The sequence below is a fragment of the Callospermophilus lateralis genome, chromosome 6 (genome assembly GCF_048772815.1).
Source record: "Callospermophilus lateralis isolate mCalLat2 chromosome 6, mCalLat2.hap1, whole genome shotgun sequence".
Lineage (NCBI taxonomy): Eukaryota > Metazoa > Chordata > Mammalia > Rodentia > Sciuridae > Callospermophilus > Callospermophilus lateralis.
Genome location: NC_135310.1, coordinates 9588998 through 9608052, shown reverse-complemented (window position 1 = coordinate 9608052; position 19055 = coordinate 9588998). Strand labels below are relative to the sequence as shown.

Sequence of the window (19055 nt, the reverse complement as noted above, 5' to 3'; positions counted from 1 at the left end):
CCAGGAGCGATGCCCATGACAAGCCCTGGGCTGCAGTGGAAGTGCAGAAGGCCCGACTCCTCTGCCAACGCACTCGCTGTGCCCGTGACCACGTGACATGTCTGTCCCGGATCTCCTGGGCACACTGGCACGCAGGACAGGTGTGCTTTAGGAACCCGCAACCGATGAGCCCATCCTGTAACACCTCTGGATCCTGATCCCCTCGTCTTTAAGAAAGAGAAAAACCCCCATCTAATGTCAACTGTCCATAGCATTTGTCATGTGACCAACCTCTAGAAAACACTAACTTAGCAAACCTTAACTGGCCTAGGGCAGAAATGCAGCTCCTCAAATTCAGCGGCAGGCAAGGCAGAAGGCCCTAGGGACAGGTGGAATGTTTGTGGGGTGTGGGTTTATTTATTGCTTTCCCTCCATTCACGTCACCAGCATTGATAGGGTGTCACCAGCATTGGTAGGGTGTCACAGCAACAGCTAATTCCTACCAAGATAACCTTGTTTCCATCTATTACACAGAATGGGAATGCGTCTTTCTTACATGTAATGTTGCTTGCCATAAAACTGTTTATAGAAAAAACTAAATTATATAAAACAGTTGCAACTGAAACTCCAATGCCATGTTTACACTGTTACAGTTACTAGTAAGCAGGTCAGAAGTGTCCAATTGTTACCCCAGAAGGGCAGTCCCAAAACCTCCCTGTTGTGAAGAGCCATCATTCTTTAAGGACTGAACAGATACAAAGAAGAATCTCCATGTTAACACACTCAAACACTGCTGCCAAGAGAAAAGATGCGTAATACAGAAATGTGGCCCTTGAAACATTTTCTCATTAAATGGAGTGAGGCGCACATCCAGATCAGTTACAGCAGTAACCTGACACTGTGCTTGGCGAAGGCACCACACCACCTGTCAATCAAGAGTGGGCAACGGTGGCTCCTCCCTAATCCTCACCCATGGCAAGAGCCATCTGTCACCAAGACCCAAAGGCAGCCTGGGCCAGAAAACTTCCAGGAGCACATATTGAAGCTCTGGCTCTATCACCAGACTTTGTAAACACTCCTGCTGGCAGGCAGAAAAGGTGGGAGCTATCAGGATAAATATGCTGTACTAATGAAATAATCCTAAGGCAATCTGCAGCCCAATGGATGAAGATGATCACACTGCTAATCCTTTCTAGCAAGCTCTCCATCTCCAAGCCATCCCCGATCATCATCTCATACTGCCTCCTTCGAGGTTAAACACCACCAGCATGCAGAAAGCTGCTTCATCTATGGGCTTAGGAACATTAACAAAGGCCAGCCTCAAATTAATTGCACATGACAAAAACCATCAAGCAATTCAGAACGATTTCTGTGCACAGTTTTGTCTGTAGCACAAACAAACCAACAAAGACACATGGGTAGGACAGAGGGTATGTTCTCATGTTCTGGTAGGAAATCCCCTGTAACTATACAATAGCAGCACATACTAGTCTTTTGTTGCCTGAGTAATAAGAATAATAAACCATCAAATGCCAGAGTGGACAAGAGTCCACTTGTCACACCTTTGACAACTACTAGACAGCACCCCCACCAAGGTCAAAGTGCTGGTGCACAGTCCTGTTAACCCTTCAACTTTCCTAGGAACCACCAGAAGACAGTTGCGCTGTTCCCAGGAACATGAAGTCCCTGAGAAATGGTCCTGCTGGCAGAGTGCTGAGCACAGGCCAGTTCCAGCAGCTCTCAGAACTCCCGGCATCTACGACAAAGCTGTAGACCTCCACTGCAGAAGCCATCCCTGTGACAGTGGTCACTGCCTCAGAAAGTTAACCCAAGAGACTTCGGGTTCCTCTGCACGTGGGTAGGTGCTGGGATGACTGATGAGTGTCCATCAGGAACTGATGCAGGGCAAGGCAGGGCCTTCAAACCACCCTGTCCTCCCCCGCACCCTCCAGGGAGGTGTAAGCACTCTGGTCAGCTCTGCCCAGGTGCTAATCACTAATGAAAACCAAGTGGAACCACAGAGGTCAAAGTCAAAGGCACCAACTTAACCATGAAAAGCTCCGAAGGTGCGACTAGAGCTCTGTGCTCTATTTAAGCACAGTCCTGACTTAGTTTCAGGAAGTGTGAGTCAATCTTAACTTGTATAAAAGAGACTTTGAAGAGCCACTGGTTCAAATTTTAACCGCCAGCAGGTCTGGCAAAAAGGACGGTCACCAAGCCCCCCCGCCCAATCTTTGTCAATGAAAGATTTTTACTGGTGCATTTCTGCTTGTCCTACCAGCTAATTACTTATAAATGCCTCACAACTTCATTTTGGAAGACTTGTACACTTCTGTCTTTTGTTTCTTTTCAGCACAAACCCTCATACATCATCCACCCCTGACAAGGGGCAACAGAGCCTGGGCAGGTCTGGGATGCTCTTCTGATCCGTGGTCCTCCTGACTCGGGGCAGGCACCCACCTCATCTTATGGAAAGGCCAGAGGCACTTTAAGGGACTTTTCGGGTAGCTTTAATTATGAAAATTAACATGCCACCCCCCTCATTTCCTCTGTCAAACTCCTCTCACTCCTCCCCTGCGTCTACCATGAGGCTGAGCTTAACGTGTAGATGTCAAACTCTTACCATGGGACAGACGCCAACAGTGCAGAGTACTAACACAGAAGCTGGGTCTTGGAATTTTCCAATGACTTCTATGCTGCTGGTATCTACTTTGTTATGTTTTTGTGAATAAATGTATGTTTTAAGTGGAACAAGTAAAACAGTGACGAGGTATAACTAACTGCTTTGTAGGGAGACTCTGAATGGGCACTGCTTGGTGTAAGGTTGTCCTCGTCTGATGACTTATTTTTTTTTCCTTTTTCTTTTTGGAGACAGGGTCTCCCAAGTTGCCCAGGTTGGCCTCAAACTTGCAATCCTCCTGCCTCAGCCTCCAGAGTAGTTGGCATTACAGGCAGGCACCTGCAGCTGGCCTGCTGACTACTACTTAGTGACAGAGGAAAGAAAGTGGGGCCAAAAAAGCGTTTAAGCAACTTCCTTGACTCTTGCTCACTGAAAACATTTACATCTGTGTAGCTCCTTTGTTAGTCCCAAGGTTGTGTATCTCTAAGTCAAGCTTTTAAGACAAAAAGTTTCTAAGTTCTTGGGCTGAAAAAAATTTTGAAATTCTATGAATATAAAAATGAAGTGTGCAGATCAATCAATATGTATCCCATAACTTCAAGAATATGTATTCTCACGTCCTTCTGAATAGCTCCTTTTTGCTTCTGAAAGTGAGCCACTTCCTGTCCCCAGACCCACTTCCTGACAGGCTGGGGCTGCTTAACAAACACACAAAGCAGACAAACCAGTCCTGTTTGTACTCATTATGATGAGAGAAAATCACGACCTTAGAACCAGAAGCAGCTTTCAGAGCACTCACATTAAAAAGGGGGCCAGTTCCTCTACTTCAAAACCTGCTGGGCCCTGCCGGCTGCTAGCAGGCTAAGCACTGCTGCGGGGGCGCAGATGGCAGCTGCTTCCCCGTGTGGCAAGGCAACCCCGGCGGGCATTTGGGGACCTGCTTATGGTGTGTGAAAATACCGCTCCTGAACCCACGACCTGTTAAGCTTCAAGGTTCGTTTCTGTTAACTTCCAAGATCCCTTTTCTGTACCTCTCTGTAAGTAGGGACTGACCAGCACCGTCCACACTGGGAATGACACGGATTGGATGTGCACATTTAATAGGGGAACTAAACTAAAATTCTTAGAGGGGAAAGGAAGCATCAAAGGAGGCTACATTCTGCAAAAGAAATGATTCTTTAAAGAAATACAAATAGTCTACATCCTTCTCTCCCCACCCCAAGGCAGGCAAACTAACGCCTCTTTCAAGGTCACTTTCTCTTTATCTAACAAACCTGTGAAGCTGTAGGTCCATAACGTGTGATTCTGGTTTTCTAGGTGTGTCCCGTACTTCAGCACTGATTTAGTTCCCTGAAATGTCTAGTAAATTACAGGATTCCATAAAGGACAAAAAGCAGGGGACAAGGAATGCCGGAAGGGCTAATTCAGGCTACCACGAGTTTTAATTCTAGACTCACGAATCAGGGAAACCAAAAGCTTGCCGACTAGACCCACTAACCCCCTGGAAAGCACTATTTTCTTTGTAAATTTAGAAGCCTGTGAAGAGTTTTCCCTTTCCATTCTCATGACATCAGGGGGGAGCCTGGGGAAGTTGTCAAACGGACATCAGTTCCTTTGTCGACCTGCTGTTTGAGGGAGGGGCATATAAAATGAGCCATACTTAAATCTAGTGAACATGCAGGAGTATTCTGTAGCATTAAAGAACATCTCTCCTGAAGAAGCTCATGCAGGAGCTTTCTGAACTTGCCTATGAAGCCTTTTCTTTTGGCATTGATCAAATATAGAGTAAGACCATAGTATCTTTGTTTTTTTTTTAAAAAATCCAAACTGAATAAGCAAGATCACAAAATTTGCTTGAATAAGCAAAACCCAAGAAAAACTTACACTTTTAAATCACCCTTGTTTCTGAAGTCATTCAAACACCAAACTCTTTGACTTGCACTTCAAGGCAATAGCCTTGGATACATCATGTTGTATCCATGATGGGATCACGATCATGTGTGTAACTGCCTGACTTGAGAACAAGGGGACACGGTGTGCAGTTCACAACTCTCAGTGCCTGCCCCAGCCCCAACCCTGCTCCTGGTCTGATGAATGCCTCCCCCACCTGCTCCGCTGGACGGCGTCCACCCTGCCAGAACACAGATGGGACGTGGCATCTTAAAAGGACTGCGTAAGATCCCAGTCAGTAGATGTCTTGCATTTCATGTTCAATCCCAACGTTCAAGTCTGGGACAGCTGCTATAAAGACAATGTCCTGTTCCCAGCTGGGTCAAAGCATCTCCCTCTCTCACTCCCTAAAAATCTTGGAAATCAGAATAATAGTGGAACAGCTGGGAACCAACAGTCCCTCCTGCTTCCACGGCAACTGGAGTTCTGAGGAGACCCCCTTTAACGCCCGCACGGGGGTAAGATGGCCCTCGGGAGGTTCAGCTACTCCGTGATCCACACAGGGGGTCCCACACCCGCGGTGCCTCTTCAGCCCCTGGCGGCAGGGACTCCCTCTTGCTGGGCTCCTCCCACCGGAAGAAGACTGGCACTTCTCCTGAGGAGCAAAAGCGAAGCCTCCCACCCCCTCTGTCCTGTAATAGGCTTTAAAAAGCAAACTCTCCATGTGGGAGCTCTGGAACACTCCCCAAAGCAGAGGGAACCCCACGACACAGTAAGCCTCCACAGGCTTCCTCCTGGCCGCACACTGACTCTCCAGTGTTGCTCTTTACTCTTTGTACAGTTTAAGAAAGAAAAACAACGTTTTGGTTTGTTTGCCTATTTTAAGACCATCAACATCATTTCACCAGTGAAAACGTCATCACACAGCACCAGAGGGCTTTAAAATGCACCTGAAAACCACCAGGTGTGGTCACACACACCTGAAATCACAGCGACTCAGGAGGCTGAGGCAAGAGGATGAGAGTTCAAGGCCAGCCTGGGCAAATTAGCGAGACCCTCTCTCAAAATAAACATTAGAAAGGGCTGAGGATGTAGCTCAACTGTCAAGAGGACCTGGGTTCAATCCCCATCTGGCAAGGGGGAATGTATATAAAACCATAATCCCACTACCATATCCAACAATCCAAAACCAGCTCCCTAATTTTTAAAACTCAGTCAATTCACTTTCCCCCATTGTACCACCACATCTTTTAAAGTTTATTTTCTATTTTGAGACAAGGTCTCACTCACTAAGTTGCTGAGGCTGGCCTTGAGTTTTCCTTCCTCCTGCCTCCTAAGATGCTGTGAAGACAGGTGGGCGCCTCCATTCCCAGCTTGATGAACATCATCTTTTTACAGTTGACCCGTTCAAGCCCCACACTGCACGTTTTGACCTTGTTTTCAGATGATTACCACATTGCCCTGTCCAGCCAGGTTCTCCCCTCCCTACCGCCTAGTCTAAGGCCCACTTCAGAGTGTCACCCAAATGGCAATGTGCTATGTAGGCCACCACCTCAGCACCAGATGTGACTCCCTTCGTTTGGTAACTAAGGCAACACAGCCCCCTAATGAGAACAGCATACCAACACAGCAATAAAGTCCTCGGAGGCAGATTCCAACATAATATCTACTCTCTAAGCTCTCACCAGTGATCTGTGGTTCAGGGTTCTCTAAGAACATGGGGTGGGGATGGATCGTCTTCCAAAACACATCGTACAAGAACTTACAGATGCCGTCAATCGGCAAAGTACTACCAGAACAAGCAGTTCTCCTGAAAGCGCGCACCCAAGAAATGATGGAAGAATTTAACGGGGTTCAGCAGACGGCAACAGGCTCTCACCAAATCTACCCGAAACCAGTGTTTGGCGAAAGGTCATCCTGGCTCCTGGGTCAACACAAAGGTGATTTACCAAAACCAAAACGATCACATCTGCCACTCACAGGTCACTTTGCCCAATTGAGTTAGTAAAAGAATAAAAACAACTCCGCCTCTTGGCAAAGCCTGGACGAGAACCCGCAGTAGGTTCTTCCTGCTCCGGGGCATTACTGGTATTCGCCTCTCCTGTGACAAAGAGAGCTTCTAAAAGCAGCCTGGGGAGGGCCCAGGACAATGCTGCTCCCTTTAGACTCTAGGCACAAAGGCTGTTTTACTTAGACCTGGGTCTACCTTCCTGGGCCTCTGGCCACTGAGAGAGTGGGGCAATGTGCATTTGAGACTGCGTGCATTTCGGATGGACACTGGCCGGGCCATCATTTGATGTGACTGAGGGGAAGGGGCAGTAATCCTCCAAAAGGCTCTTTTAGTTCACCAACATGTCCCCAGGAAGTAAACCCTGGCACAGCAGTGCTCTGTATGTGGGAGGGGTGTGGACGGTGTTTATGGTGGGAGAGAAGGACCGACAGTGAGGTAAAGTCCACTGACTGTACCATTCCATGAGGCCGAGTTGGAGGAGAAAGAATGACCATCATGAGACGGTAAAGCTTTTAATCAGATTAGAACTCAGCAGCTGCAAGCAGAACACAGGCCCTTCCGATCAGGGCCGGGCGCCAGGCCAGGTGCTCTGGAGGCAGCCCCTCAGCCCTCATGGGTGGGCTCACAGGCCCTGGTGGACAGGCACGGAGAGAGGCAGCTGAAGAAGCCTGCGCCAGACTACCCACCAGGAGGCAGTACATTCACCCAGTGGTCCACCCCAATTTACCTGCCAATAGAGCAAGAATTTGAAGTTCCTTCTAGATGCAGACAATGATGCCTTTCTAAATTTTTTTAATTGCTTCTCGATTTGTAGTAAGGAAAGCCAAGACCCCCCAAAACAAGCACTGAACGCAAAGATAAGTTCTGTGAAGCACAGTACGGTGGGGCAAGGGGTGGGCACAGCACGGCTGGATCTGATGGGGGGAAAACTTGGGACTGAATGATGAAACTGTCCATAGTCAGAAATTCACTAGCATAAGACTTGCGTAAGTCAAAAGTTAATTTTAAATGATGATATAAAAGCAATTCATTTATACAGCATTCTCTTTCCAACTCAAATATCAGGTACAAATTGTTTTCTTTTAGCTTATGCCAGAAGTCTGTCATTAGATGCTGGGGGAGCAGGTGTGACACAAGATACTGCCACCTTCTCTACAGAACAAAGAACAGCCACCATTACCAGCCTTGTTTAAAATATGACCTCAGCACCAGCCAACCTTGGTCCTAGGTGACAGTTTTTACAACAGACATCCATGCTCGGGCTGTGATGCACTTGTACTGGCTAACTGGTTCTTTGTTCTTTGTGAACAGTTTTTTTAAAACTGCAACCAATGAGGTGGCTCTGTTTCCAAATATTAGTCTCGCCATACAATACACACAAGTTTATAACAAGGTCTTCACAATAACTGCCTTTATCCTAGAAGCAGGGTTGCTAAAAAAAAAAAAAAAAAAAAATTTTTTTTTTGGTAAAGGATCAGAGAGTAAATGTTTTAGGCTTTGAGGGCCTTATTTGGTGACTACTGCATAATGTTGTTGTTTCTAAAAGAACCCTGCAAAAATGCAGCAACCATCTTTAGCTAGTAGACCTCACAAAAACTGGCCACAGTTAGTGCCTGCCTGCAGATAATCAATCGCTGTGCTCCATCCTTAAATGAAAACGGTTATTTACATGATCTGATACGACAGCTATTGACACAGCAATGGTAAGCTGATCTGTCTAGTGAAGATGGAAAACAAAATTAGGATGTGGAAAGCGACTTCAAACAACAAAAAGATAAGCAGAATCTGATACGCCTGTGCTGACCAGTGTAGTCTGACCCGCCGGTGACATCGGTTCCTCTCGCTCATTGGTAACCGTTGGGTCAAGGTCAGAAATTTTTAATTTTAATTGCCTTTAAGGTTTGTTTTCTTAAATATATTAAAGGGATGACTGTGTCAGTGAAGTGTTTCTGTTTCACGTGAAACAGCATCATTATTTATCTTAGTGAATAATGGAAAATGGAATGCCCTCTGCTACCAGAAATACCCTTGACCCTCTGCCCCTGCATCCCCCAGACCCCCAAGGACCTGCAGCCTGCCCTGCCTCCACCTGCCTGGTACATCCCTCTCCTGGGGCAATGCACTGTGGTTCCCTGCTTGCACCCTCGCCTCCCCAACTAGACTGAGAACTCCTTAAAGGCAAAGCCCATCTTATTTCCACTGTCTAGCACCAGGCACACGATGGCCTATGTCAGGGCTCCAACACAGGAGGAAGGAGCCCAAAGAATTCTGACACCTGGGACATAGCAAGAGGAAGAACAGTCAGAGGCTCCCCCCCATCACTATGTCTGTGGCTGTTTCTTTGGGAAGCATGGACAAACTTCACCTGGCTCACTGGCACTCCCAACTTTTAACCAATGGGTTGCATTGAAGTGTGTAAAATATAGCCAGGGAGAAAGCACCCAGGACACACGAAGCTCCCGGGATATAAAGTGTTTAGGTTTCATAGACAAAGGTGAGCTTCACGTTGATACCCTCTTCGCTTAAACACTGTCTTTACTCTCATTTTAAAGACTACAAAAGAGAAGCTCAGCTGGGCGTGGTGGTGCACGTCTGTAATCCCAGAGGCTTGGGAGGCTGAGACAGGAGGATTGTGAGAGTTCAAAGTCAGTCTCAGCCACTTAGCAACTCAGTGAGACCCTGTCTCTGATAAAATATAAAAAACAGGACTGGATGCAGCTTAGTGGCTAAGCATCCCTGGGTTTGATCCCCAATACCAAAACAAACAAACAAAAGAAACAGAGGTTCACGAATACTGAATGACCTGTCCAAGTGCAGGTTAAGTAGTAAATTATGAAATTATTATTTTGTGGTTCTTTACATTTTTATTTTATTTGAAAAAGTAATGTCTATTAACTACATACTAAGCATTTAGAAAGTTTCTAAGTCACACTATTGCATAATGGTTTTGTTTGGTTTCTTAAAAAAAAAAAAAAACAGAAGTTTGGAATCCATCTTTATCCCTTATGTTGACAGATATGGATGATAAATATGTTGGGAGGGAAGTAATGCAAGCTTCTAGTCTCTTCATTAATATTGCACATTTTATTAGTGGTAGCAAATACATTTAGTGTGTAGATTAAAAACTAGAGTAGCTGAGGTGTTATAATGCAAATAGGCTGAGGAGTTTATTACTGAAACAAAATAAAATATAAAGGCTAATTCAAGGTGTGTTCCTGCTTTTTAAAGTTGACTGTGGTTTTATTTCTTCAGAGTGAAAACATCCAGGTACTAAAAGAGAACAGGCTTGTGAATCACCTAATGAATCTCCTAACTATCCAACATACATCAAGTTTAAGTCTAAGTAAAAAAAACTACGAAAAAGAGCTATGATTCACTAAGTGATTCTGTGTTCTTTCCCCAAACTTAAAAAACAAACAAACAAACAAAAAACACAACTTAATATTTGTTAAGTTGTTGATGGACCTTTTAATCATTTACTTAAACGTGGTGCTGAGAATTGAACCCAGTGCCTCACACATGCTAGGCAAGCACTCTACCCCTGAGCTTCAACTTCAGCCCCTTAACAAATAATTTTGTTCTTACAAAATTATTCAAAATTTTGTTAGAAATCTCAATGCTATCATTTAGGGCAGTAACAAAAGCGCCCACTGTGGGAGGAACAGGAGAGAAACAGGAATGAGGAGTGGGTTTGTGGGCACTGTCTAGGTTCTCTTTCTCTTTGGCACCATGGAGGTGAAGCTGAAATTTGAAGAAGGCAAGAACTTCTTTCACCCACCACAGACACGACCTAACAGCATGTGCAAAAACAGACTCTGACCCTCCTCACAGCTGGTCCTCCTCCATGGTTCCTTATCTCAGCGATGGGCGCATCATTCGTTCAGTTATGCAAGCCAGAAACCAGGAGGCAGTGGACACACCCTGCACCTTCAACCCACACCAAGTGCTGAGTTTTACCTCCCAAAGAGCCCCCCAGGACATCCACTTCTCTCCAGTTTCACCACCCCAGACCCAATCATCACCTGCCGCCTCTTGCAGACTCTTACATTATAGCCTCTAGTCAATTTTTCAAAGGCCAATCTGTTCATGTCACCTCCCTCTAGAAGGTCAAAACCCTGAGTTAAGATTACAAAAAAAAAAAACAACAACAAAAAATTTGAACACGGCTTGTAAGATATGGCCTGACCTCTGATTTCCTCTCTGGCCACTGGAGGCTTTGCCTAGCACCCAACTAGAGTGTCCTCTACTTGGCGAGCTCCAAGTGGTGGAGTCCCACCCGACCTCTCCCCACCCTATTCAAACCCCTCCAGTCCTCACCTCCAGGGCCGCCTTTCTGACCCGCCTCACCTCCCCCAACCAGCACACACCTCAGGCACAACAGCCAGACCAGAGGCTCTGCATTTACTATGACTACTCTGTCCCCAAACCAGAAGGTAAACCCATGATGACAGGGCCACTTCTGTGTCTGCCACCTGGGAGCCTCAGTGCCTCTCTGCTGAACTAGTGGATGAAAACTAAATATTCATCATGCCTTACGGTGTGAGGGTGGCAAACCAGCAACCCCAGCCAGCATTTCTCACCACCACCTGCCAAAATCTTAGCTACCTCATTCACCATCTGCCCATGGTGAAGGAGGAGGGGTGGAGAGGGGTTCTCTGTGTCTTCAGTGAAGGGTGGCAGGGGGCGGGGAGTAAAATCATTATCCAGGAAATCCTGTCCCTGTTGAAATACTTAGTGGAAAGCACTCTTCTCAAAGAGCTGGGTTATCTCACAAACTCTCCTCAAGCTTTGCCACAGGCAGACTTTGAACCCCTGTTCAGAGTTCTCTGAAGGAGGGTAAACCTCCCTTTATGTTAAACTCCTCTAACACCCTTCAGCCGCCACACAGTTCAGACACCTCCTGGTGCCTGAGGCAGTTCACCTCCAAGCCTTCCCATCAGATGAGAAAAGCAAGCCAGGGAGTGAGAAAGAGGAAGGAGGAGGAACTCTGAGGGCCAGCCACCTGGCCTGGAAGGTGGCACAAGGACTGCCTCCTGAACCATTCCCCGCATGTCAATCCCTACCCCCGTCCTCCGAGGAGGCCAGAGCACCAGAGTGCCCTCCTTGGAAGTCCACCAGTCCCACGGAATACGGCCCCAAAGCAGCCAAGGAAAGCAAGACCAGACAGGCCACAGCTGTCCCTCGTCGAGTGCCAGCCCTCCTCCCCTGAAATGGGCTTCTCCAGGGCTCGCCCTTGTCCCCACCAGATGCCTGTGCTGCCACACTCCACCAAGGCTCCTTTCCCCTGAGAAAGCTGAGAGTTCCCCACTTTCCCCTTTAGTGTGTGCCTGTGTCTTGGTTCAGGTTCCAGACAGTGGCCCTGGCAGGACAGAATCCTCATCACCTCTTGTAGGGCACCCTGCTGGCCAAACACTCAACCTCTTCAGTAAGTGGCGCTTTCAGAAGCAGTATTAAGGTACAGTAAACGAGTATTATTTCATTTATACTGTTTTATGTACAAAGCCATCCTCTCAGAGCAGGTAAACCAATCACCAGGTGGATGGAAGCCCCAAACCCCACTATTCAGATGTATACATTAAGTGTAATTGACCCTTAATCCTATTATTAAACATTCAATCCCATGAAAGCTATCTAAGTGAAATTCTTAACTTGGGACTGAATAATTAGAATCAATAGCCCTTTGTTTAAAAGATGAAGCTCACTGATGAATGTACCTTGACCATTTATCGAATCCAAAAAAACAACCAACAAAAGAGCCCCCAAAACTTAGTTTAACTATCAAACTAGATTCTCCATAACTACCTTAGAGATGGCTACTGTGCCCTTCTCAATGACAGACAGGGTGGTCCTAACGTAATTTGTAGATGGTAACACTCTCTCCTGCCCAAGGAGGAACAGGCAGGGATTTCCACAGCAGACAAGTCTGGCTCACCTAAAAGGAGACCTCTCAATAAGATTCAAAAATGGTAACTGAATATATTACATAAAACAAAGCTTTCAAAAAGTTCCTCTGGTACTGAGGCTGATGCGCGCGCGTGCACGTACACACACACACACACACACACACACACACACACACAGTGATGGCTACTCGCCTTCCTTTGCAGTTTTACAACCATCTTCACTGTGTCAGAAACAATTTTTAAATTCTTAGGCATCACCAAGACTTTAAATCAAAATGAAGTTCAAACATACCTGCTGTAAGACAAAAAGGCTGGGAATTCTGACATACCTGCAAAGCAGGTGAGCCCTGAAGAGGCCATTCATGTGGAGGGAAAGGAAACAGGCACAGAAGGACACATACTGAAAGGCACCCCCCACCAAGGTCCCCAGAGTAGCTGAATTCACAGAGGCAAACTAGAATGGTAGATGCCAGAGGCTGGGGGCTGAGGAAATGGGGCGCAAGTGCTTAATGGGTACTGGGGGTCACTGTGGGGTAATGATGTTCAGGTGATGGCTGCTTAACAATAGGAACACGTAATGCCAATGAGTTGCACACTTATAAATGGTTACAAGGACAAATTAAATGTTATATACATTTCACCACAATTAAAAGAAGTTAAAAAAAAAACAGAAAAAGACTAAAAGAAATTACAAATTATAAAAAGAAAAAGAAAATTAGTGACCAGAAACACTGACTTTTTTTCTGGGCACTATCTTAGCACTCCGCATTTTTTTAGTGAAATCAAGAAAACCACACCAGAAGCTCATTTCTTGACCCCCGCCCCCCTAAATCCCCAAGCTTGCTACACTCTGCAGTCCTGGTTAAGGAGCTACAATCAGGCCAGAGGTAGACCACAGGCACTGTAGAGCTTGGCTGTTATGTGTCACTTTAAGTTTGAAATGAAAGGAAGAATTTTGTATAGGAAAAAAAAAATCTGCCTCATGAACCAGTCATCTTAATGATATGACTCACACCAGAAGTCTATGATGTCTGAATCTATTAGTAATTTTTTTAACCTAATAGTAAAATAAGTCTTCTAATCAAGAATTCCTTTCAGGGAACATAAAACTTAACAGTAGGAAAGGCACAAAAGTATTGATTAAAGAACCACATTATTTGAAAAACTAAAAATAAATTTTTATGTATCATTAATTATAATTGTTAAAGACTCGATATTTTCTCCATGACTCAAATCTCAAAAAAAGGTAAAACCCTCTTCCTAGTGCCAAGTCACCCAGCTCACCAGTGTTAAAATGGTGGAATATACACAACTTTTTGTTTGTTTCCAGTACTGAGGGGCGCTTTACCACTAAGCTACATCTCCAGTCTTTTTGTTTTTCACTTGAGACAAAGGTCTCACTAAGTTATCCAGACCCACTTGGAACTCGCGATTCTCCTGCCTCAGCCTGGGAATAGTTGGTGTTACAGGTGTGTGTCACCCGCTGAAATACATACAACTTTCTAAGCAATGCCACTAAGAACCAGTTCCTACAACCACCCGGGCCTGGTCAGCAATCTCAACACAATCAAATCATACTCGAGGACGGGGGGCAGGAACACAGCACTTGAATCAGCTGACTTCACCAGCAGTACAGGACCGGAGCCCGGGGAGCGTCCTTATCAAGCTCCAGGGCGGCCTCATCTGCAATTCAAGTCCATCGCTAAACCCTTTCAGAGATAGGAATCCTGCTGTAACCAGCAAATTCCCAGGTTTACAGGCCAGCGCCTCCCGGACCCGGTGGGAATCGGACTGTACGAAGGCTGCCTGCTGCAGAGAGGGTGTCTTCTCTCCCAAATGCCCTTCAAATCGCCCCAGGAAGGTGCGGGCTGCATGTGGTTTCGGACAGTTGAAGGAAATGGGCCAGCAGGTGTAGGCAGTTGGAAACCACCAGAGTGCGATTTGCACTTTTTAAGAAACCTCAAAGTTGCACTAGCAGGCACTTTTTAAAAAGACAGAAACAAGGTAAAGGGGGGGCTCTGCCTCATTTTTAAGAATGACCACAACTTCGGGGAAGGGGACTCACGGAGAAAAGGCCTAGCGAGAGAAGAGCACAATGGTGTCTTTCTGGCGTCCCGCAAAAGGATCAACAAATGGTCAGGGGACAGGCCGTCAGCGCCCGGTTCTTGTCCCCATCCACTCAAGCAGGTGACTCCAGACGGAGGGGGAGCCTGGCGCACGTGACCCGGCCCAGAACCGGGGCAACTTACTGGTTTCGGCATTTTCGGTTCCTGGTGGGCTCACTCAATCCCCCGGAAACTCGGCTGTGCAGCAGCAGCTGACAAAGTTCTCGCGACCTGGAGTCAGAGACAAGCCCTTAGCGCGCCCGGCAGCCCTCGGCGCGCGGCTTAAGAACCGGCCGGGCGGCGCCGGGTGAGTCACCGCCCCGCGGGGTCGGAGGCGGGGGGCGGGGAGCGGCGGGGCGGGGCTGCCGGCGCGGGGTCCACCGCGGTCCTCCTGGGGCCGCCCGAGCGCACAGCAAGTTTCACTAGTGTGGCAATCGCTGCCCCGGGCCTGCAACCGTCCAGCCTCGGAGAAACACTTTTAAAAAAACTAACTGCCGGGGAACCGGGAGGAGCGCGTCCATGCAGCCCGGGCTCCGCTTTCCCTTCGGGAGGAGACAGAGTGGACAGAGAACGGTCGCGCAGCAGCCGCGGCGCCCGGCCGCACAGGTTCAGCTCCACCTGCCCGGAGTGGGGCCTCGCTGGGCGCCCCTCGAGGTCGTCCGCCCGGGCTCCCGTGCTGGCTGTCCTTCCGCCGGACCGTCCCCGCCGCACCTGCCGTCGAGTCCTGGCCACGGTCCCCTCCGCGGAGCGCGCACGCGAGCCCGCCCGACCCTCGCCCCCGCCCCCGCCGCGCGCCCGGCTCACCCGCGGCGCCCGCAGTGGACGTGCGCTCCTGCTGTCCGTGCGACCGCGAGTGCGCCCGCCGCCCGCGCGCCCGAGAGGCCCTCGCGGGGCGGGGTCCCGGGGCCGCGCCCCTTCCCGCCCCGCCCGCGCGACCTGCGAGGTGCGCCCCGCTCAAGATGGCCGCGGCCCCGCGCCCCTGGTTCTGGCGGACCTTTGCCTCGGCGCTGCCCGGGTGGGGGGTTTGTGTGCACTAGGTTCTACTCCGGCAGGAGACGTAAGGTGCGACACTGTTCCGCACTGGACACAGGGACATCAAGAAATGTACATAAGTCTGGCTGGGCGGGCGCCCAGGGTAGTTGCCCGGCCGTTTGGGGTGGGGCTGCCCCGACGTCCTTGGGCCGGGACCCGGGTCTGGGCGGCCGTACCTGGTCGCGGTGTCTCCGTGCACGTGGTCTGTGCCGCCTCCGCCTTCATCCGAGAAAGACGGGCGTTGAAGACACTCCACCACCGCTTGGTTAGGTTAAAGGACTAATGTGTTGCCTTATTTGACTCGACTTGCAAAAAGTTAAGTGGGAATCTCTGAAATTCCAGAAAAATTTTTTTCTTCTTACTAGCTCTTAGGAGGAGTTTTAAAAACACATGAACTCGGTGACCAGTAGAACTTGTGCAGTGAGTTGGAGAGCTCCCTCTAGAGCGTTGGCTCTCGCAGTCTGGTTCTGCAACTAGCCTGTTGCTGTCCCAGCATCCCCTGCGAACTTGCAGCCGCAGAAACGACAGGTGCCACCCCAACAAGGGTTTCCAAAACTCTAGGGCCGGGGCCCAGCAATCTGAGTATCAGCAAGGCCCCCAGGTGACGGTGACGTGGACAAGGTTGAGACTCCCCCCTGAATTCCTTTCCTATGCTCACCACTAACTCCCTATGGGAGCCTGGTGGGTTACTGAATCCCTTAGCGCTTTTGTTTTCATATCTGTGAAACTGCATTAAATATGACTCCTATTTCATGGGATTATAATGACGATTAGAGGTGTTAATGCATTAAAATGCCTAGAACAGTATGGTAAACACTCTGTCCTGATACAAGGAGTGACCAAAGATTTGGGGTAAAGTTCCAAACTCTCTGACTCAGTTTCCCCCTATGTAGGGTAAGAGACACTAGTAGCCCCTCCTATATAGATTTAGGATTAAATGAGATTGTGCATGTGGAGTGTTTAGCCCAGCGCTGGGTGAATGGTCATGCCCAACCCACCATGCTGCACTTGGCTGCTGGGGCAACCCTGCCAGCTCCTGTGACCTCCCCACTGCAGGCCCAGGCATTTCAGAGGTCTGTCGAGGAAGGAGGACTTTTCTGAGGTTTTGTCCTCTAATCAGAAAAGTCACTTCCCTCTCAAAGACAAAATTTCTTCTATTAAAAGGTAGATATAGGCTGGAGTTGTAGCTCAGTGGTAGAGCACTTGCCTAATGCATGTGAGGCACTGGGTAGATCCTCAGCACCACATAAAAATAAATAAAGTAAAGGTATTATGTCCATCTACAACAACAACAACAACAAAAAAAAAAAGAAGATATAATGGCAACTGGGGTAGGAAGGAAACTATGGAAGATATTTTAATCAACTACAATGCCGACATTGTACATATTCCTCTTAAAACACCATGTCTGCAGCACCTTATCACCACTTGGAATTTTGGTAGCAGTTTGGGACCCCAGCTCTGCTGCTAGGACAAGTTTGTAATGTAATTTTTATCTTACTCAGTGTATGGTATATTGTCTTATTAAGTGAATGTTTGAAATAGCAGTGGCCCTAGACCTTCTGGAACATTTCTGAACTTTACCCTTCAGAGGAATACTGAAAAATGGCCTGTGGCAGTGTGGTAAAGATGACAGGGTTTAGTAGCAAACAGAGCTAAGGCTGAAATCTGGTTCCAGTGCTTCCTGGCTGGTCACTCCGGGTAAGCCACACAATTGAGCTTCCAACTCTTCATCTGTAAAATGACTATTTCATAGTATTCTCGTGACACAGAGTCATATCATACAAGCTTTTAACTTACATTCAATTTGTAGGTATTTCTCTTCCTCGTACAGTTAAGCTAGCATAAAGCTCTGTTTTGTATATGCATTCCTCATGTGTCTCAATGTGTAAGCATTATATTGTTTAACTTACATTTACTGTAAAGGGGCCCCCACCAAATAAAGCCATTTATACTCTATCTTCTGAGAATTTGGGGGGATTTTTCAGGGGTAACTTATTTTCAAATGCCTTTAGAACCTGAGCCCTCCCTCCCCCAGCATTTGCAGAAGTCTGATTTCCAGGGCAATCTTTGACTTAGGACAATGGCTTAGGACAATGGCTCTGAAGCTTAGGCATGTGTCAGGTCCTCTCTGGAGCCCTCCCTAGGAATTCAGGGAGACCCAGGTTGCCCCTGGAATCTGCCTTTAACAAGCTACCCAGGTGATTCTCAGGCGCACCAAATTTTGAGAACCACGGACTTTGAACGTGACAAGACCCTGATGCCTTACTTACCTTGCCTCTCTTCTGACCATTTGTGAAGCTGTTCCCTGTGTTTTGAATACATGATATGTTCCCTGTGTTTGTTATATATGATAATCAATACCTCAGAAGGAAGCGTGGGAGCCCTGGAGCAGGAATCGTGCTTACTGGACTGACTCCTCATTTCAGGAGTGCAAGCATACATCTGCCTTATGAGCCTGGCAAAGGAGGGCTCTTGGTACCTTTTATTTTTTTTTTATTTTATTTTATTTTTCCAGTGCTGAACCAATGGCCTCATACATGCTAGGCAAGTTCTCTGGGCTACATCCCCAGTGCTTTTCATTTTGAGACAGGGTCTCAAGGGCTTGTTCCAGCTGACCTTGAACTTGTGATCCTCCTGAAAGCTGGGATTACAGGAATGTACCACTGCACTGGGCCTTGGTTGGATTCTTAAGGCAAGGTAAGCCAAAGTGAGAGGGCCCACAACCAGAACCCTTGTACAGAACCGTCACATCCCAGACACACAGTGTAGCCTTCCTATCAAGTCACCTCTGAGCCTGTCTCCACACCGGTGCCAGGTTAATCTCAACCAATTAAAGAAAGTCCACAAATAGCATGACAATCTCCAGCCTCACTCTCTTTGAAAGAACAGTCAATAGGCAATCAGGAAACACATGTGGAGTGTCCTTGACAAAACAGGGTTGTGGGTGATTTTTCAACACTTAACCTTGGGTGAAAATTTAAGATATGCAGTATTCTTGGGAGATGATGCAATTTGAGACACTCTGTGCAGGCTCACCTGCATTGGTTATGCTTTATCAAGGTGAGTGGGGTCCAGGGGTGCCCTTCATTGCCTTCTTTCTACTTTTTTGTGGTGCTGAAATATTTATTTTAAACATCACATTAAGGCAAGCTTGTCTTTGGCTAAGATGATAGTTACAGAGAAATAAACATTTCATGGAATCTCATAAAGTTTCATGATCTCGATATGCAAATTTCTGATATCATGGAACTTTCTTTTCTGACTTCCAGAAGAGTGACTGGTCAGGTGAGAGGGGGCTTTCACAACAGTCCCCCAGGTGCCACTCAGCTGTGTGAGTGGGCATTGGGTCTAGACATAATTGTTAAGGAATTTTACTAGATGGTAAACTAGGGAGAGTCCCTTGTTTCTATTTTAATGGAGTAGCTTACATAATTTGGGTGTGCTAAGAATTCTGAATGGCCACTAGCAGTTCTATTTTAATTATTTGCTTATTTAATAATTTATATAAACAT

At 47.3% G+C, this 19055-nt stretch overlaps 1 protein-coding gene across 2 annotated transcripts in view; it reads right to left on the bottom strand.

The window, feature by feature from the left end:
* Ezr (ezrin) overlaps positions 1-15410 on the bottom strand; it is a 47697-nt gene extending 32287 nt beyond the window's left edge. The window contains exons 1-2 of one of the 2 annotated variants that reach the window (XM_076858077.2): positions 15322-15410; positions 14653-14739 (exon numbers count right to left, since the gene is read on the bottom strand). In XM_076858077.2, coding sequence (XP_076714192.1) covers positions 14653-14664 — 12 coding nt within the window. In that variant the 5' untranslated portion in view covers positions 14665-14739; positions 15322-15410. Of the gene's footprint in view, positions 1-14652; positions 14740-15312 lie in introns of both variants that reach the window. The other variant, XM_076858076.2, reaches the window with a different exon arrangement.
* Positions 15411-19055: the final 3645 nt, after the last annotated feature.